At 45.7% G+C, this 20,315-nt stretch overlaps 1 protein-coding gene across 3 annotated transcripts; it reads right to left on the bottom strand.

The window, feature by feature from the left end:
• Positions 1–13,625: 13,625 nt before the first annotated feature.
• LOC125723179 (uncharacterized) lies at positions 13,626–19,925 on the bottom strand. 3 transcript variants are annotated; one of them, XM_048999591.1, is made up of 5 exons: positions 19,834–19,925; positions 16,131–18,645; positions 14,886–14,999; positions 14,549–14,756; positions 13,626–14,173 (listed from the first exon to the last, which is right to left on the bottom strand). In XM_048999591.1, the coding sequence occupies exons 2-5, from the start codon at positions 16,304–16,306 to the stop codon at positions 13,709–13,711; spliced, it is 963 nt and encodes a 320-aa protein (XP_048855548.1). In that variant the 5' UTR covers positions 16,307–18,645; positions 19,834–19,925; the 3' UTR covers positions 13,626–13,708. The 3 variants fall into 3 exon arrangements, 2 of the variants coding, with proteins under 2 accessions (XP_048855548.1, XP_048855547.1); XM_048999590.1 differs by lacking the exon at positions 19,834–19,925 and having other exon boundaries at positions 16,131–19,155; XR_007386798.1 differs by lacking the exon at positions 19,834–19,925 and having other exon boundaries at positions 13,628–14,173; positions 14,572–14,756; positions 16,131–19,156.
• Positions 19,926–20,315: the final 390 nt, after the last annotated feature.

Below are 20,315 nucleotides of genomic sequence, written 5' to 3'. Positions count from 1 at the left end.
TCGAGTTCGCAGCGGGGTCACGGAGGTGATCGCAGACCGTACTGTGCACAGCATCAGTGGGCTGGAGGGAGACGATGTCAGAGTTGGAAACCTGAGGGGAAAGTTCCAACAGTGAAATCGTTGGCGGTGGGGCAGATGCTCGGCTGTGACTGCGGGTGACGATCTGGACAGCGTGGGTGGGTGGGAGGGGACAAAACTCCCATGAGTCACAGTGTAGTACTCCTGCTTTAGTGAGTGCATCCGTGTGGTCATTGTACATCTTGTCCGGTCTTGGGAGTCTGGAATGACCACGGACCTTCCTCCAATAGATATGCGTATTTTGTGCTGTAATCAGAGTGTCACACGTCAGCAGGAGGTCTTGGTGTTTGACTGGCTTGTAGCCTGATGTCTTAAAGCCATTCTGTGTCCAGTGAGGGAGATAGCACATGAAGCTGAGACGTGTATACCTGGAGTCTTTGCAGATCAGCAGGTACTCTACTCCATGTTCGGAGGCCACCTCCCGGGCGATTAAGATTGTTGCCAGCTTCGCATACTGCGATGTGTGAGGACAGAGCTTGAGCTGTTGTGGTGGGACGAGGTCGTCGTTGAGCCCCAGAATGCTTGCTCTAGCTTTCAGGGTCCCCTTTTGTTTGAATGCGCATCCATCTACATAAATGGTGATCATGTCTTGAGAGACATTCTCATCAATGTAGTGGTGTTGCGACGGTTCCATTGGCGTCGGCGTGTCCAAAATGCTGGGTGCTGCTGGTCCCTCCCGAGAATAGTAGTGGCAGCTGGGTGACGGTACTGTGTCAGGCTGGGCAGTTATAGCATGGATTGTCAGGTGTTGGTTGTCAACAAGCTCCATGTCACATACAGTCCCTTTTGTCATTGGATATTTTTCTATCCCCATGGTCATTGCCACATCTGTGACTTCCATGCCTTGGAGCCATATGCCTTTCCTGATCTTGGGGCTGAAGGATCCTGAGGTAGGGTCCAGCCTACACAGGAAGGAGTCATGGTGCTGGCGTGGGTCTCTCGTGTCACGATTCTGATCTCCAGCTGGGTACTCTCCATGGTGTGGAGTGAGGTCTGAGGATGCAGCCAGGGTTTGACATTCCTGTGTGGCTGCGTCAGGTTTCCACAGTGGCAGTGGTTCTATAACTTGAGCCCAAATTTTCAGACGTTGGAAGTCTAACATCGGCTCGAACCGGTTCAGCAAATCTTTCCCAATGAGGAGAGGAATGGACTCAAGTTGGGAAATGTATACTGGGTGCATTACATTCATGGAACCGATGGACCAATTGAGGGGTATCATGTGATCCATCCTGGTGCCCACTGGTGAATACGCCTGCACGTCCAAAGAGCATTTCCTCGGCTGGAGGGTTTTGTTCTTCTGGGCGGCTAGGTGCTGCACTTGGCAGAAAAGACTGGCTGACATGAGGGTGATGTCTGCTGCAGTGTCGATGAGGGCCTCCAGGGTGAGAACATCTTCCAGGGTGATGGAGAAGTAGAATTTCTTGGCTACCCCCCTTTCCACCAGATCTCCCAGGAGCTGTGGCACAAGGGCCTGGCCAGGAATTGGTGCTGCATCACCACAGTAGGGGTGGTGCTCTTCTGAGCCACGGCACACAACTAGGACAGCGTTGTCAGGTGCTGGTGGGGGCTCATCCTCTTGATCGAGCTCTGTGTTGGTGACGGCAACATCAGGTGCTCTTACCAGACCTGAGTCGGCAGCTCTTTCTAGTTGAGGTGGGACTTCTTCAGTTGTTCCAGTATCTCTGGTAGGGAACGCCGGTGGCTGTTGAGTGTCGCTTGGGGATGACGTCCCAGGGAGTCCGTGGGCATTGTTTGACTTGGATTCTGGTGAGGATGGTGGGGTCTTGCGTGGTTTGTGCTCCCGTCCTAGTCATTTTGGATCTTTCTTCCGAAAGTCCTCTTGACCCTTGAGGGGATGCTGAGCAAAGAAATCACGCAGCAACTGGAGTAGAACCCACTCATCTTTCTCCGTGGTTTGTCCAGGCTTCGAGTCTGGTTCATAACTTTTCCTCCTGTCTTTCCAGTTCCGCGGTTGATTCCGTCGGGAACTTAGTGGAGAGCTTGGATTAGAGAACTGGCTTCCTAGCTGATCTCCCCGCTTATTCCAAGGCTCTGTGGGTCTTGGTTTCCCTTGGTTAAGAGAGCGCTGTGCCTCCCACCGGTCTGGCCGGGTCTTCAACTGCTGTGGAGGCGGACCAGGGTAACGCTCACTGTGGCTTGCTGCACTCCAACCTCGGTCATGGATTGGTGGTTGCGGATGAGGGTGGCCACCTTCCAATGCCAGGTTGGAGTCTGTAATGCCAAGATTTAGCACTGCCGTCGCTTTAGTTGCTTTCTCGGCTGCTGCTCTTTGTTTGTGGTATGCCTTGATTGCAAGGTCTCGTAGTTGTTGACTTGTCATGGTGTGGGGACAAGCCATGAGCCCAAGGTAGTGATTTAAGGTTGGGTGGAGATTCCGAAGGAAGAGAGCCTTGAAGGTTGCATCTTCTTCCATGTCTGCCTCATTTTTGGACCCAAAATATGCCCGACGAAGGCGATTGTAGTAGGCTTGGGGAGTCTCTTGTCTGCTCTGTTTGACATCCAAGGCGACACTGATACCTTGTTCCGACTCAGGATCAGCAAACTCTTGAATCAGTGCTTCGTGTAGCAGCTTGGAGTTGGCCTTGATTCGACTGGGCTGTCGATCCAGGAAGCTGCGGACCTCCAGGCTGGATGTGATCCTGATGAGGTAGACTCTGTCCTCATTGGTCACACTGTCCAGTCTTTGGAGGTGAAAGTCAATGTCTTGGAGGTAGGCATGAATGTTGTGGCCCCCCATGGGGTTAGGTGTAAACATGTCGATATTCCGAGCTACTTTATCAAGCTCCTTTGTGGTAACCCGGTGTTGGTATCGCTTCAGTAGACCTGTTTCATCTGGGGTGCCTTCTTTGAGAGAGACCTTCCAGGCGCTTGGTTCCTCAAGGTCCGGTGATGGGCACGGAGGTACCTTGTCCCGATGAGAGGTCCCTTGAACGCGGTCTGAGTGCCTTGGGGGAAACAGCACTGTTGGAGAGGAAGTCGGTGCCATCGCTGAATTGTAGGAGGCTCCAAATTCTGACTTCACCTCATATGCCTGTATTAGTTCTTGTCTCATCCGGTCAATCTCTTCTGTGTCAGCTCGATGTTTCGTTCTGGTATCGGTGAGCTGTTCTTGGGAGCTGATTAGCTGGTGAGTCAGCTTGTGCAGGCTTCTCTGTGCCTCAGCCAGATGGTTTTCCAGGGCCTGGATCCGAGCATCCTTGTTCTTGAGCTCTGTGTGGGCTCTGTCCAACAGTGTTTCGGCCTGGTCCAGTCTGGCTTCGAGGTTCTCTTTGGTGGCTCTGGCTTGCTGTTCTTGCTGGTCAGCTTCAGCTCTGAGCTCTTCCAAAGCCTGTTGAAGCTTTTTGCTTGTTTGAGGAATCGTGTCTTCTTCTGTCTCCTCTTCCTCATGGGACGGAGACCTTCTTTGTTGGAGTTCTTGCTCGAAGTTCTCAATGCGATGTTGGGCCTGGACTGCATCTCTCTGTGTCTCAGCCAGAAGTTGTTGGGTGTCTCTCTCCTGCTGTTGGAGTGCTTGCACCCTTTGCTGGAGACAGGAAGTTTCCTTTTCATTTATCTTCAGCCTGGCTAGAAGTTTGTGTGTGAGGGAGCCGAGTACTTTGGTTAGCCTTTTACTCCCGCATTTCTGAGTGGGTGGCATGGCCATTAGTTCAGCGATGTCGTCCTCAATTTGGTCAGCTGCTTTGGACCGTATGAGATCGGCATGACTGGGCAGGAAGTCGGAAGTCACAACATCAGGCCAGGTACCCAAATCTTTCCACTGGTTGAGGGGGCTTTCCATGTGGATCATTGTGACTCGGTCAACTGCAGGGTGGCCGCAGAAATCTGTTACACTCAGACTGGGGGTTGTCTAGGTGGGTGACCTGACACCTAAATCTGGGTGAACAAATAAAACCAACAAAATAAAATTAAGTAGAACTGGGGCCTGTCACTGGGTAACTGGAAGGGTGTAGTGAACCACGGGAATAGTTACCCACGACAAAATAAACAAACAAAAATTGCTCCCTGGGAGAAGTTGTTGCAGGTTAGAACAGTGTGAGTTACTCTAGGGCTTGAGAGATGCCCTAGTCAGGGGTAAAGAATAAAACCTTATCCTGGAAATTGTCGGTCTGTGACTACTGACAGTGTCAGAAGATGACAGGAGAAGTTGGGAATAGAAAGTGGGAAACAAGAGCTTCAAAAGCAATGGGACTGCATTCAAACTTAGCTTGCTGTTGCAGATCAGATTACCCCTGGGTTGGGCTCTGTTGAACAACTCCGCTTTGACCGGAAGGGGGACCACTAGCAGGTTCTGCTTTACTTGTCCCTATCCGAATTGTTGCGGTGTTAAGCTAGTGATGCAGGTGGAGAGGTTTGAACGCTGTCAGGTGTCCCTCCACAAGCTCAATCCCAGCCAAGCAGGCCTGAGTCCGGCTCCCACTCCCCCGATCCCCAGCAATGTCAACTTGGAAGGGGGTGTTCTGTATGCACAACTGAGACAACCCTGGTGGGGCTCAGCTTATCGGCTGCACTACCTGAGACTCGACCAAGGCTGGCAAAATAGCCTTCAGGTATCACCCACCCTAGTGAGAGTCCAAGCTAGGGCCGTTCTCAGAACTCACCCTAGACGAGGTCCTGCTCAAAAGTTGTAATGATCGCCTGAGGTACCTGTCAGCCTTGCCCTTAATGAGTCAGTGGGTGCAGCCGGGCTGGCACGCTTTTGGGCGTCCAATTGCTGAGAACTCCCCTTCGGTTCTGACAAACTGTATGATCGCAAGCAGTGACAGCAGAGCCACAGACAAGCTCAACCAACAGAGAGCGAATGGTAGGCACCTAGCACAGGAAGAGCTCAACTGATCAGACCCAAACGACTCTCCGATGTGATTGTGTATGTTGACTGTTGTTAATGATGGTTGAACTTCTATGCAAGTACCCTTGTTGGGGGAGAGGGAGTGAATAAAAGCATAAAGTGAAATAAAACCTAAAATAAATCAAAAAGGTAAAACAGAAATCAAACCCAATGAGTTGTGTTTCTTATTCAATTGAAAACATCAATTAGTTATGCAGCAATAACCTAATTAGATGTTAATGTGTTGTAATCAAGTTAATTAAAAAGTTGATTAAGGCTTTCAGGCAAGAACCTGTGTGTCCAATTATGAGTGTTGGTATTACCGCAGATGACCACCAGAGGCCCAACTCAGATGTTAACCTACTATGGCTGACCACTAGAGGTGCAATTTCAATGGAGTGGCACTGCTATGGCTTGCCACTAGAAGCGCAATTTCAAAATTGAGTGGTAATTCTATGCCTGACCACTAGAGGCGCAATTTCGAAATTGAGTGGTAGTTCTATGCCTGACCACTAGAGGCGCAATTTCGAAATGGAGTGGTAGTTCTATGACTGACCACTAGAGGCTCAATGGGGCGTTGCTCCCTTTGTGGGGGGTCCCAGGCAAGTGAGCCTAAGGGGTAGGGTCACTGGTGACCCAAAAAAAAATTGGCGTCAGGCAGGCCTTCAGGGCTCTGATCTCTAAGTGGTTAGAGTGGCGTTCGCAGACTGCACTCGTAACCAAAGAGATAGCTAGGCGGTTGCCGACGATCAATGAGTGTCACACACGTTTAATGCATGCACATGCCGCTTGCGGCCTTCTGCGCCTTGCGCAGTTTAACCCCTTAAAACTATTACTGGAGCGAGGAAGCGCTCGCGTTACGGCGACGGATCTAAATAGTGAGTGCACTATATCACGTCGCAAATGATGCTGAAACCACGGCGGGTCTCAAGAACTGGAGACTCCCAATTTCCAAATTACACACGCACTTGGCTCGCAGCGCAAAGTGGTGTTAAACTTGCTTTGTCTAAAGCAGGCACACACATATGAGTAAGATCCTGATAGGTAGCTAAGCTATCGGTCTTATCTCAGGGAGTCCAAGCGCAACAGAATTCAGGTTAGAACCTCGTAACAAGAATTCCTGTTCGCTAATAGAGAGATCTCTGCCAGGATATATGGAAACGGAGAAACTCGTCCGAATCGATCCTGGAAACAACGCGCTATATCTGAGAATCTCGTCAGACATAGGGTTAAGGTTTACTGCAGTTTTAACGAAATAAACTAAAATAAAATAACCAAAAATAAAACAAAATAATATAACTACTAATAACAGAAATAAAAATAACTATATTAAGCCCGTATGTTCCCGCTTATATGCCTTCAGATTGCCCTGAGTGCGATTAATCCTCAACTTTTCCAACCAGTTCACTGTAGCGCTTATTCAACTGTACGTTCAGTCATAAAAAGTTTAAATTGTGTGCTCACAATAAGTTTAAACCTTGTGCCCGCATCCTCCACCAATTATGTAGGAATTATTAGCTCAGGTATATTTTAATATCTCCACCAATATGTTTTGAAATTAATTAACTTTATTATTTTATGCTGATTATTAACCAATTGTTATGCCGAATGGTCGGCTCCTCCAAACTCAATTGTGAATCCCCGATATCTGTTAATGTGAGACTTAAATGGGATTCATTAATAACCAGTATCGCTTAATAACCTGGGTTAGTAGGCTCGTCCAGCGAGCTGCGTCACCAGGTAATGTAAACGATCGGTAGCGAAGCTCCCCTCACGGCCGATGAGAGAGAGTCTCGCGATATTTCAGGCGAGTTTAGAGGTTTCAGAGCGTAGTAGCCAGATCGCACAGAGGCAGGGACTATTGTGAGCACTCAATGACGGAGGCTGAAGTTGTGTAAAAAGACATGCATTTATTCCTAAAACTAACATAAGACAGACATTACACCTAACAAACAATAAACATGAAATAATGGAAAAGACACAAACGATGTAATCATGAAAATGCAGTGACCAGATTTAAAATGATTAACCTGAAAAGGGAAAAACTGTTCTGCAAAGCAAGCAGTTTGTAGGAATATAAACCTAAAGGAATATAGCAGGTGAATAGGACAGTTTAGGTTGTTAGAAAGGAAAGGAAGTTGGTTTACTTGGATGCAGGAAAGAGGGAGGTCTTTGCAGTTGGTTGCAGTGGCTGATGAGCTGATGGGTGATGGCTCTCAGGGAGGCGCGGTGTTGGCAGCGGTTGTTGGAGTGGAGTCCCTCCGGTTCTTTCTTCTGGTGAAGCTTGGGCTGAGTTGCAGTTCTTTGGGTCTTCACCGACGGGCTTCAAGAACGCTGCTTGTTTCTCCTTTTTCTTCCCTGTTTCTCCTGATTTTTTCTCCTCCTTTTGTTCTGAGGTGCCAGGTTTTATAGCATAAGGTTCGTGATTAGAAGTGACCAGGAATTTGAGTCCTGGACCAATGGCTGACCATCCATTTGGCGGGCTTCGGAAGGGGGTCGGTATCAGTCCTTTTGGGATTTATGACCAGACTGACTTCTCTGGTAATGGTGATTTTCATTAGGCTGGTGTAACTTTTGATATGTCCACTTTTGTGGTAACCATTGACCAGATTTGGAAACTGGAGTGATTTTCCTTCGGTTTGATACCAAACATGCCGTACCAGCCTAGCGGTTCACACCAAATACCATCTGTGATGATTAATTAATGATTACTTATATTATGGTATTATGTTATGTTCTATTACTCACACCAGTATATGGTACAGGTGGTTTAGGTTGTACCTCAACAGATATTACCCTTTATACAGACATTAAATGACATATTCTCATGTCATAAGCACATCTTACCCTTAGGTAGGCATGGTAGAATACAAAGATCAGATAAGGGTTGCCGAGGAATGTGGCAAAGAAAAGGGGGGGGAGAAGGTTTGTCAAACAAAGAAAAAGAATCTCCAAAAGTTAAGACACATTCGAACATAACCTGTACATATCTGTATATTAAGACTAGTAGTCAAGAGTAAATACATATACAGATATACAAAGCCAAACTTAAAATAAACTTTCTTTGGGGTGTTGGTCTGTACGGTGAGTGGTATGTAAGGCAGGATGTCTGGGGAGGGGGTTGTGTGCCAAGTCGAGGGGCCCCATGTCCCTGGGGATCCACTCTGCTATCTGTAGGTCGTTAAAGCTTTGGGCAATAAAAGTTGGAGTGCTGGCCTCCCTGGTTATCTATGTGTGTGGGGTCACAAACCCCCCTTTGGGGCCTAGGTCGATGTGTGCCTTCTCGTACCAGGGTAGGCCTTGTCTCAGGCCACCTGGAATTTAAGCTTTGTGATATGTGCATGTGTGATCCTACACTAATTTAAAATAACGCTATAACAAAAAGAGCTAAATGTGTCCTAAATTCTTGCCCGTTTCTACACCACCCCGCCGTCTGCTCAGCGATAAGATACCCCCCTACCTAACTGTATTGCCTGTCGCTATAGCGAAAAAGTTGTTCGCAGCCTAAATTCTTGGACCGCTGTTCGTTCCTAGACACACAGCGCATTCAGCAGTTAAGAAGTTGATTTGTTGAATCGGTGTTACCTTAATCGGTGCTTATGCGCATTCACATAAATGGAGCACGATCGGCAGCGGTGTTGCCAACTATTTTCAATGGAAAGTAGCTAAAGTCTGCTCAAAAAGTCGCCAAATGTCGCTAGATGACGTCATGCGTATATTTGCATATTGATGACGCAAATACGTCGTATTTGAATTCTGCGTGCTTTCCCTAATCCTTCCTCACGTGTCCAATATAAAACTGTTATCAATTGCATTACATATTTTCTGCCAGGCACCAGGCACCAGGATGCCCTGGGCCGCAGTTCTATGATCGACTTTGTAGTCGGACTTGCGGCCGCATGTCTTGGACACTCAGGTGAAGAGAGGTGCGGAGCTGTCAACTGATCACTATCACTGGCCATGGAGAATGACTTCCGGACGGCTTCGAGGAGATTCTGGTCCACCATCCGGCTGCTCCGGGCGGGAAAGCAGTGCAGCATCAACACTATTTTTGGTGCGGATGGTGCGCTGCTGACCTCAGCTCGGGACGTCTTGGGTCGGTGGAAGGAATACTTCGAAGACCTCCTCAAACCTACCGACACGCCTTCCAATATGGAAGCAGAGTGTGGGGACTTGGTGGTGGACTCGCCTATTTCTGGGGCGGAGGTCACTGAGGTGGTCAAAAAGCTCCTCGGTGGCCGGGCCCCGGGGGTGGATGAGATTCGCCCGGAGTTCCTCAAGGCTCTGGATGCTGTGGGGCTGTCCTGGCTGACACACATCTGCGGCATCGCGTGGACATCAGGGGCAGTGCCTCTGGACTGTAAGACCGGGGTGGTGGTCCCCCTCTTTAAGAAAGGGGACCGGAGGGTGTGCTCCAACTATAGGGGGATCACACTCCTCAGCCTCCCTGGTAAGGTCTATTCGGGGGTCCTGGAGAGGAGGGTCCGCCGGATTGTCGAACCTCGGAACGATGGAACGGGAGGTCGACAGGCGGATCGGTGCGGCGTCAGCAGTCATGTGGGCGCTGCATCGGTCTGATATGGTGAAGAGAGAGCTGAGCCAAAAGGCGAAGCTCTCGATTTACCAGTCGATCTACGTTCCTACCCTCACCTATGGTCATGAGCTATGGGTAGTGACCGAAAGAACGAGATCGCGGGTGCAAGCGGCCGAAATGAGTTTCCTCCGCAGGGTGGCTGGGCTCTCCCTTAGAGATAGGGTGAGGAGTTCAGTCATTCGGGAGGGACTCAGAGTAGAGCCGCTGCTCCTCCGCATCGAGAGGAGCCAGATGAGGTGGCTTGGGCATCTGTTCCGGGCATGTCCCACTGGGAGGAGACCCCGGGGAAGACCCAGGACACGCTGGAGAGACTATGTCTCCCGGCTGGCCTGGGAACGCCTCAGGATCCCCCCAGAGGAGCTGGATGAAGTGGCCAGGGAGAGGGAAGTCTGGGCTTCCCTGCTGAGACTGCTGCCCCCGCGACCCGACCCCAGATAAGCGGAGGATAATGGATGAATGGATGGATTTTCTGCCAGACAACACAACGGAACTTAACCAGCAGTTACATCCTCTGCTTGAAATAAAACTATTTAATTTGACCGTTTCTTCTTATTTATCTTTTCTTATTATTTCATTGCAAAGGAGTAGCAAGTAAGTGATTGGTCCGTGGCAACACCGTTTGCACATGCGCAGCTCATTCACACCTACAGTATGTCAGCTGCCATGCGGTGACGGGAATTTGCTGCTCCTTTCAGCCGGAGCTAGCGCTCACTGATCAGAGCAGACACAGGGGGATGAGTAACTGTACCGGGAAAGGAAGACCTCACACTTAAAGGACAGTACTGGCGACATTTGGAAAGTTGCTAAGGTTTGTCCAAAAGTCGCCAGATTTGTCGCTAGGCGCTTTTTTGAAAAAAAGTCGTCAAGGGGGTCTGAAAAGTCGCTAAATCTAGTGACAAAGTCGCTAAGTTGGCAACACTGGGCTCTTTGAAGGAAAGCTGTGTGGATCAATGCGCATGCGCTACATGAGAGTGAGCCAGAGAGAGCGCATGCAGTTATTTAAACAAGAATTAACCACGTTATTCCTTGATTACTGCTGTCAAATGCTTAGAGCGCTTTACGTTATTCACATTGGCAAAGTGCTTCATTACTTAAACCCCTATAACCATAACGTTTTTTTTTTTTTAAATAGGCGCTCCGCCGGTGTCGCCATTTTGAAATGGGCGTCGGCATGGGTACGCATGCGCTGGACCCCCGGTCTTTCATTTCTACTGCGTTGTTCAAACAGACCAGTCACATGTGGCCAAGCTCCGGGACTTGCTCGTTTCGTCCTATTTCTTCTAAAAGTTTGCTGCTGAAATGCTTTCTCCAACCTGGTAAATATCACTAAAGTCTTTCTTTTAACGTGGTGGTTAAATGTAATGAGTGCTCTCTTCTTTTAAAACGACGTGCGGTATGTTTATTGGCTTCGCTTGTGCTTGTTTAAATTTGCTCTTCTGTTTCTTTCGGGCATGTTAAATTCAGCCTGGTTTACAGTCAAAAGAGGCGGAGGGAGCGCCTCGGGCATGGACACGGTAGCTGCAGGAAGAGGGAGCGCCTCGGGCATGGGCGCAGGAGCTGCAGGCAGAGGGAGCGCCTCGGGCATGGGCGCAGGAGCTGCAGGCAGAGGGAGCGCCTTGGGCATGGGCGCAGGAGCTGCAGGCAGAGGGAGCGCCTCGGGCATGGGCTCAGGAGCTGCAGGCAGAGGGAGTGCCTGCTCCGGATCCGCAGGCGGTAGCGGAGGCGGCTGCTCTGGATCCGCAGGCGGAGGCTGCACGGGCTGCTCTGGATCCGCAGGCGGCAGCGGAGGCTGCACGGGCTCTGGAGCAGCGGGCCGAGAAGGCGAGGGCTCGGGCTGCGCTGGAGCCGCGGGCAGAGAAGGCGGCGGCTCAGGCTGCGCTGGAGCCGCGGGCAGAGACGGCGGCGGCTCGGGCTGCGCAGGTGGCTGCTCGGGCTAAGCAGCAGGAGCCAGGGCTCTCCGGAGCTGGATCAGCCTCCTGAGATCTTCTGCCATTCTCTCCAGGTCACCTGGAGGAGAGGTGGGCGAGAACACGGCGAAGTCGTGCTGCAGCTGCTCGGCGAGCTGGTCCTCCTCTGGGGAGCCTTGTGCGGCCGGCTCGTCCATCACCCTCCAATAAAGTCTCTGGAGGGTGAAGTACTGCTTAGCGATGGCCACGGGTGTAGCCAGAGCCACCAGCGGAGATGTAGCGGTTGCAGCTGGCAGAGGCGAAGGGAGTGAACCCCCGACTAATCAGAATAAAGGATATGCCCCCCTCTCGCTTAATATTTTTTTTGACCAGAATCCATTAGACACATCCAGAGTGGAGTATATTTTTGATGTGCTTTGTAAACTAGCCATTATGTTTGGGGTCCTTGCCACCACCGCAGCCGCGGAAGGTGTTGAAGCATTTATCTGTCTATAATCAATAATCAGCCTCCATGAACCATCAGGTTTCCTTACAGGCCACACAGGTGAGTTGACTGTGGATACATATGTCCTTAGGACACCTTGGTCGAGCAGCAAATCAGTAACATGAGTGATGTCTGTTTCTGCATCTCTAGGATATTTATATTGTCTTTGCGCTGGGGGGTCATCCCCTTGAACGTGCACTTCTGTGTTTTTGACTCTCCCACAATCATGTTTGTCTGGCCTACACACCTTCGTGTCGCTGCAATATCTCTGCTAGTTTCTGGTTGTCTGTTCTCAAAAGGTCTGGCAAGTCATATGTTAAAACACCCTTTACAGTAGCTACTGCGTGCCTGTCTGCGATGACAACGTAATCTGTATCTCCCTCACCTTTCCAAAGTGTTTGGTTAGCCAAATCAGAGTTGGTAGCCCCTTCTACTGGCTGGCTCGCCAATAAGATGTAGGGAATCCACTTGCAGAGTCTCCGCAGTTTCAGCAAAATGGTGGTTTATTGAACAGTAAAAATAATATAATGTAATACAGTGTAGACACACACTGGGTACTGAAAGGCAGCTCAAATACAAATTAAGGACAGTTCTTCACCCCCCTTTATACCCCAAAAAACCCTTCCCACCAAGGTGCTATGTGTAGGTGTTGTGAGTGAATTTACATATAGAGTGACCCCCTGGAGTGTGAGGATCCTGGGACAGGAGAGGGTGGAGACTTTTATGATCATTGTAATTCAATTGCCTTCCTTATTACCCTATTGGTGCCAACTGGAACCCCCCATTCTCTCCCTGGCTTCCCCCATGATCATAAATTCCTAACATTGTCTGTATTCAAATGATCAACCAAGAACCTTGGGGCATTTTTACTACTTTTCCTTACAGTGTCTAGATGGAGTGTAGCTCGCTTGCCCTCAATTCTTCACCTATAAACAGAAACCACTTTATACTCACCAAACCTGAGAGAAGGGATGCACCAAACCTCATCTTCTGTCCGTCAGGGGCTGTCTTGGGGATGCTTGAAAGCGGCGCTAGAAGGCTGTCACTCGCCTGGCTGGTTCAGCTCTCGTGAGATCACGTCGAGGTCACCAAATTGTAGGGAGCCGCCCACTGGCCCAATGGCGGAATCCAATGGCGCAGCCGAAGGCTATGAATGCGTGTTGGTCCTTCCGCGCGCTCCTGGAAATTACTTACCCTTTTTAATATGTAAAGTATTCTTTTAGACACATCTGACTCAATTTTAAAGACCTTATTTCAGTATATTGTAGTCATGACGTTTATGTTGTTCGGATTACTTCGGGACTCTCATTTATATTACCAACTCTAATTGACCCCTGACAGAGGAGTCCGCGAGATCATTTTTTTTAAATGTCAGGGTTAGGTTAGGGTTGGTCATTAACTCATGACTTAATGATGCATTAAAAAGTCATGAATTCATATTACTTTATAAGTAATTAATATTGAGTAAACAATTATGTGCCCCCCCAAGTAAAGTCATGACATAATGATACATTAGCAAGTCATGAATTCATATTACTTTATACGTAATTAATAATGAGTTAGCAATAATGTGCCTTATTTTGCACCAGTATATCCAAGATGATTAGTTTAAGTTACATACTCATCAGCGTGTAACCCCCCCCCAAAAAAACACAGAAATGAAAAGGTAAAAGACACATTTTATTTTACAAAGGTTTAAATGTCAGTACATCTTAAATCAAGAGGTTAAGGTAACTTGTATTTTAACCTTTATTTTACTTATGTCTTACACAAAATACAAATGTTCAGCTTGTTGTCCTCTAAACAAGAAATTGATGGCATATGTCTTTTATTATGCGCCCAAGTGGTCCCTGCTTATGTTTTTCCCCAAGCCAGTGAGTCCACTCTATGAGTGAGAGGTGTTCTTTTAGCATCTTCCCTGTCCTATTCCCTCTTAGTCTCCATACGTTCGTTTTGTATGTCAGCCACGCTCTTTCAATGTGTTGTGAGTGAGCTCCACTGTGTGGGTCTACAAACCACTGGGAATGGTTTACTGTGAAATGTCTGTAGCCCATGCTGGCCAAAGCACCCCGGTAGGCTCTCCACTCATCTGAAATAATGGTAGTGCCTGGACGCACATGTTTCACAACTATGGGGACGAGGTGTGTTCTTGATCTTCTTTTCACAAGCCGCAAGATTGGGTGTCTGTGTTTATTCCTCACACCTAGAATGCCAAACACCCATTTCTTTCGCCTCCATGTTGTTGATGCTCTCCCTCGTCCATACTGTAAAAGTTAAATATGTAATTAAAAAAAAGAAATACTATATTATCATTATATTCATTTAACATATTTACACATACAGATGGGTAACAAATTAAAGGAAAGTCTGGGGGAGCTTTATACAAGTGTGGCTGATTTTTATTTCAAAACACACAAGGTTTAGATATACACTCAGTTGGTTATTTCTAGAATAAAAGAAAACAGATGAGAGAAAAACAGATGTGTGCCTGTACATTATTTATATGTTACTAGAAATCGTAAGCAAGTAGACATCACAGACATTCCAAAACCAAATAAATTCCAATTAGAAATGTTCAAATGACAACAATAGTGGTCAGCAAATGCAGTGTGAATTTGCCTTATAGGTTCTAAATTTACTTTTCTTTTATGACGAAAGTCACTTTCATCAAGAACGGCAAATTCCAGAGAACTTCCAATCATCTGTCCATGTCTTCTTCTGAATCGTTTCATAGCACAGTGGCAAACATTCCTCATGATACGAGCCATCTTAGAGAGTGTTTTGGAGCTTTTTGCAATGCTATCTTGCATCATATCAATTTGTCTGATCCGTAACCCCTGAGTGAACCTGTGAAGTACACAATGATGACTCAATGATGATGGAAAGCTGAGTTGTCAAAATTAAAACAATCAAAGAACTTTGAAATGGATTGTAATATTATACTATACCTTCTCAGCTGTCCAATAACAGACTCACCTGTAAATGAACATTATCCAAGATGACAAGCTGAGTTTTGATTTCTCAAAGAGAGACCCTACTCGCACTGATCGGCTGGTTTTCTTGCCTCGATGACTTTTATGTCTGCACATCCTGTGATGATGATAAATAACAAAACACGGTTATGTAGACAAAAGTATTTTTAACACACATTGATAACATTTTTTCTTTTCCCTAACTCTCAGAACTATCATTATTTCTGTAACATAAAATACAAACATGATAACATGTAAAATATAAACTTTTAACAAGATATAAAGCCTGTTTTATTATAAGCACCTATTAAAGTCTTTGTGGCAAAGCTGCCTGACACACTGCAGCGTGGAGATAATGAATTCATGGTGTTAGATATGAACACGTTAAATTAAAGACTTTTTAAGACCTTTTTAATACCACTTTACATGAAATTTAAGACCAAACCTGCAATGGAAATACACCCAAACACACACACACTTAGCTATCTTAATGAAGGCATTAAACTTATGTTTTATTATTACTCTATTGTTTTCATATGCAGATAATTATCGATTTTATAAGCTTGAAACCTACACCCCAAGCAATATTCTGATTGTTGGATGCATATTTTTTTATATTGTAATGTAGGAAACTCACAGGCACTGCAGGCAACAAATATAAATTAATATTAATAAAATCATTAACATTGTTGACAGCTTATCATTACACGAATGACAACACATTTAACTTAGGGGAAAACTGTTCAAACTTAGATGAAGAGAATCGCGTGCAGAGTACATGTCACGCGCCAGCATTAGTGGTGCGCTCGGTTATTAATTGCATAGATTTGCCGCCGTATTATTCAAACACACACAATATCTCATAGGCCAGGGTGGCGAACCCCAGTCCTGGAGAGCTGCAGCCCTGCAGAGTTCAGCTCCAACCCTAATAAAAACTCACCTGAATGGGGAGGTGGGGCGGCGTGATATTAGGCAACTCAAGTTTTTAATCTGCAGCCAGATTCAAATTTATATATAGAAGATGTTTATCGATAGACAGATATTTGTGGAAATTTTTTCGTGGTAATATCACCCAAATAAGACCTATCGAATCTAGATTTAAGTCGTTTTAAGACGCTAATTAGGAAAACCGTATTTATGACATTTAAAACTTTTAAGGACTTTTTTAGGTTGTAGACCTATAATATCCATGGGAAAAAAATCAATAGTGTATCATGTAAACATCAAATCTGTAATTTGTTTAACTTACCAATGAAAACCGTCGACATGTCTTCTATTTCTCTCCATTGTCATATTATGGCCACATCTTGAGCACTTTACTCTCCTTGCTAGTAACTTTTTACGTTGAAGCCATTTAATGAGCATGCGTTTCCTGTTAGTCGTGGGTTTCCGAATCGCAAAAAGCAGCAATTTTGAATGCAACATGACCAGAGAGCTATTGGTGCTAACTAATTAAACTCAGGTAAGGTGGCGCTAAAAACAACAGAGATTGCCCCACCTATTTCCGGTGCGATGAGAACCTGCTTCAATCATGTGCAAGGGCTTAAACGTAATACAAACATGAACCCAAGTAAAACTTTATGGTATTGCACCATCTTTGGATGTGTATACAAACTGGGATAACTGTAAAGATATCCAAGACCCACCAGAGCTTCACGTAGGGTTTAGAAGTGGAATTACAGTAATAAAAATCCAAACCATGTCATTAGACCACGAGGACGATGGGGTGGCGCCAACCGCACCATTAAGCATAGCTTCGCACCAATCAACAAATTTGAGCAAGATGGATGAGAAGAGAAAGGCAACGCGTTGTGGGAGGAAAATTACCACACAGAGCAAGTACAGCTCAGGTGAATATGGTAAGTATTTGTGACATGCATGTTGTTTGATGTACTTTTGCCAGGCTTGCAAACTTGAGTGGCCTGGCTTGAGTGAGATTTTGGTAACTCATTGTCCCGTTTTCACAGACAAGGCCTAGTCTCACTTAAATGCATGTTTGAGCTGTTTTAGCTGAAAACTGATTGCACTGACATATCGTAAAACATTGTTTTGCACACCAGTGCAAATGTTTTATGTTTTATTCTAAGGGATGTTTATAAAAGATAGGCTACTTGAAAATCTTAATTGAAATAAGGCCTAGACAGGCATTCTTAACTCTGTCAGCACTCTACATGAAAAGTCAAGGGCACTGGTCAGGGGATTGGTCATTTTAAGGTATCAATGTTCTCAATCAAAAAAACATTTCACAGCATGGAAATGTTTACTCCCCAATGCAGTGTGAAAACATAGGGATTATTGATGTAAAATTGTTGTGAAGTTTAGTTGGGCAGCCTATTAATGTGAGACAAAGCCATATGTGTGAGTTGGCAACCCTGCTTATGTACATGTTTTCAGGTGTTTTTTTAATACTGAACTATGCTTGCTTCCCCCCTGTAGTTGTATCTGCACGCAAGAATGTTCAGACTGAAAGTACAGCTAATTCGTCAAAAAGTAAGTCATTTAATATAATTACTGATACATCCATAAAGTTTCATTCATTGGTATTTGTCTTTCCTGAGATATTAAAGTGTTTTGTCACTTAGCTTGTACGCGCCGGGGTATAAAAAGTATTAAAGTCGACGTTTAACATATTTTAGGGTCACTTAACTGGTTGCTTATTGTCATGCACTTGAATATTAGCCATTTATTCGACTAATTAAGCACATATTGTTGTCATATCTACATAATCTTATGCTACATCCCTAATCCTACCCAATACTTAAACTTAACAACTACCTTAACTACTAACTATTGATAAGGAGCCAATTAGGAATTTGAGGGAAAAATTGTAATTAAGTCATCTGGACAATAAAGACTCTTACGTGCGACTACTGTTCATAGACTTTAGTTCAGCCTTCAACACCATCATTCCACAAAGACTGTGTGTAAAACTGAGCGGATTGGGACTGAGCACCTCACTCTGCAACTGGATTCTGGATTTTCTCTCAGAGAGGCATCAGTCTGTTCGAATCGGCAACAGCGTTTCCAGCACCATCAGACTGAGCACAGGTGCTCCTCAGGGCTGCGTTCTCAGTCCACTTCTTATCACACTCCTGACCCATGACTGCACTGCCCTGCACAGCTCAAACCACATCATCAAATTCGCAGACGACACGATGGTGGTGGGGCTCATCAGCAACAACGATGAGTCGGCGTATAGAGACGAGGTTCAGCAGCTGTCCACGTGGTGCAATGAGAACAACCTGTCGCTGAATGTGGATAAAACCAAGGAAATGGTTGTCGACTTCAGGAGAACTCGCCCCAGCCACACACCACTCAGCATCCACGGTTCCACAGTTGAGATGGTAAAAAACACCAAGTTCCTGGGAGTTCACATCTCAGACGTCCTCACCTGGACGACCAACACCACCTCCATCACCAAAAAGGCCCAGCAACGTCTCCACTTCCTGAGACGGCTTAAGCAAGCCAACCTCCCACCTCCCACCCTCACCGTGTTCTACAGGGGCACCATAGAGAGTGTCCTGACCAGCTGCATCTCCGTCTGGTTTGGAAACAGCACGGTTTCCGATAACCAACGGCTTCAAAGGATCATCAAAGCAGCTGGGAACATCATCGGTGCATGACATCTTCAACAAGCGCTGCATCAGGAGGGCCTCCTGCATCGTGCTTGACTCCTCTCATCCTTCACACGGACTCTTCACACTCCTCCCATCTGGCAGACGCTATCGCAGCATCAGGACTCGATCTTCCAGGCTGCGGGATAGCTTTTTCCCAGTAGCCATTAGACTCCTGAACACACTTACCCCCCCACACACACCCGGACTGCGAACAAATTGACTCCTGCACATCTGCACTTTACACACAAACTCTGCTACAAGCATTTTTGCACTTCTGCCACTTATTTGCACATTTTCCATACATAACTATTATAACCTCCTCTACCTCTATCTCCAAGTATAGTATATTTTTTTGTATACCTTATATTTATTTACTTTATTTACCACGTGCCGATTTGTTACATGTCTTTCTCTCGTCTGCACTGAAAAAAACTGGAGCCACATCATCTCGTCTCTCTATGTACCTGTATAGTATATAGCAGAGATGACAATAAAGTTTACTTTGACTTTGACTAAGTTATAAAGTGTACTCAATTATTATAAACTGTTGCCATATTAAAGTGTACTCAAGTGAAAGTATACTACTGTGTGTACACATTTTCTAAATTACATTTTGATTATATATTTTGGTTTTGCAAAAAAAAAAAACTCGATGTGCTCTAATAACTGTGGTATTTGTAGCTATTTTCCATTACAAATATCAACATGAATAATATAAATATTATGTAAATACGCAGGTCAGTTTGCATAAAAACAAAGTAAAATTGAGGACTTATCTTTACAATGAATGAATAAATAAATTAAATGACTGGTTATGAGGATTGAAAACAGTTGGCTTCTGACGTAAGCCATTCTTCCCTATACAGAAATGAAGTTAATAGAAATAACGGTTTCATGCCAACTTTAAAACTCTTTTTAAACTCTGCCTGTTTCTTTGTTCAAATGCTGTATTATAAGTTGTTTTGTTGTTTTTGGTTTCAGGACTTCAGCCTGCAATACAACAAACCAGTGAAACAGGAGGTTTGTTTGTACCCTTTTCTAGGTTGCTATGCAAGTGTACTGCCTCTCCCTTGCGCCTTGCCAGGGTCAACAGTAAGATAACTCTTCCGCACAAAATATGCAGACGCCGCATGTCTTTATATCGTATAATTGTCGTGAAAGAAGAGTAAAACTGGAAAACACAAAGAATAGCCTTCAGTAAGACTTATTACCGAGCTCGATTTACATGACAATGATCTGAATGAGCTTACTTTTACTAACTTAATACAAACTTCGTTAACTCGGTACAATATAATTATTCCTTTCTGTTTCTCATAAAATCACAAATAAACATACCAGCGATGCCTTCATAAATCAACTCGGAAAGCTGGAGCATGCATACAGCAGAACAAACATGCAGGAACAGACAATAAAGCTATTCCTCCTTTCGAACGGTGTCTTCTCCTGAAGACGTCATCCAGTAGTGACCGGCACTCCCGCACTTCTTCTCCTCGACGCTAGATGTCAGCCAAGCACTACACATGTTTCTCACAACAATCAAAACAAATACCATGGAGGCAGAACAGCAAGAAACATGTAAACTTTACAGAAAAAATGGGAAAAGAGAATTGCTGGATTGAAATTTTAATTTAGATATTTCATTTGTGTAATTTGGTTCACAGAAATGTGGCTGTTAATGTGTAGGGTGTAAATTATGTATTTTGATTTAGGCCTAATTCAAGTAGGCCACATTTTTCTTATTCTGCTTTCAGCCAAGTTGCATGTTTCTGATTTCTCTTTTATTAGGTGCACCCACTTTGCAGATTGCTCTTGACAAA

This window comes from Brienomyrus brachyistius, unplaced genomic scaffold (genome assembly GCF_023856365.1).
Source record: "Brienomyrus brachyistius isolate T26 unplaced genomic scaffold, BBRACH_0.4 scaffold46, whole genome shotgun sequence".
In the NCBI taxonomy this organism is placed as follows: domain Eukaryota; kingdom Metazoa; phylum Chordata; class Actinopteri; order Osteoglossiformes; family Mormyridae; genus Brienomyrus; species Brienomyrus brachyistius.
The sequence above is the reverse complement of the archived record's forward strand: the minus strand, read 5'-3'. Positions and strand labels throughout refer to the sequence as shown.

Excerpts from the sequence above, each read along its gene's own strand:
- LOC125723179 (XM_048999591.1), bottom strand. The coding sequence starts at position 16,306 with ATGTTGCATTCAAAATTGCTGCTTTTTGCGATTCGGAAACCCACGACT. Across the intron at positions 15,000-16,130 it reads CATGTCGACGGTTTTCATTG|GATGTGCAGACATAAAAGTC; the intron begins GTAAGTTAAACA and ends TCATCATCACAG. Across the intron at positions 14,174-14,548 it reads ACTTTCGTCATAAAAGAAAA|TATGGACGAGGGAGAGCATC; the intron begins GTAAATTTAGAA and ends TAACTTTTACAG.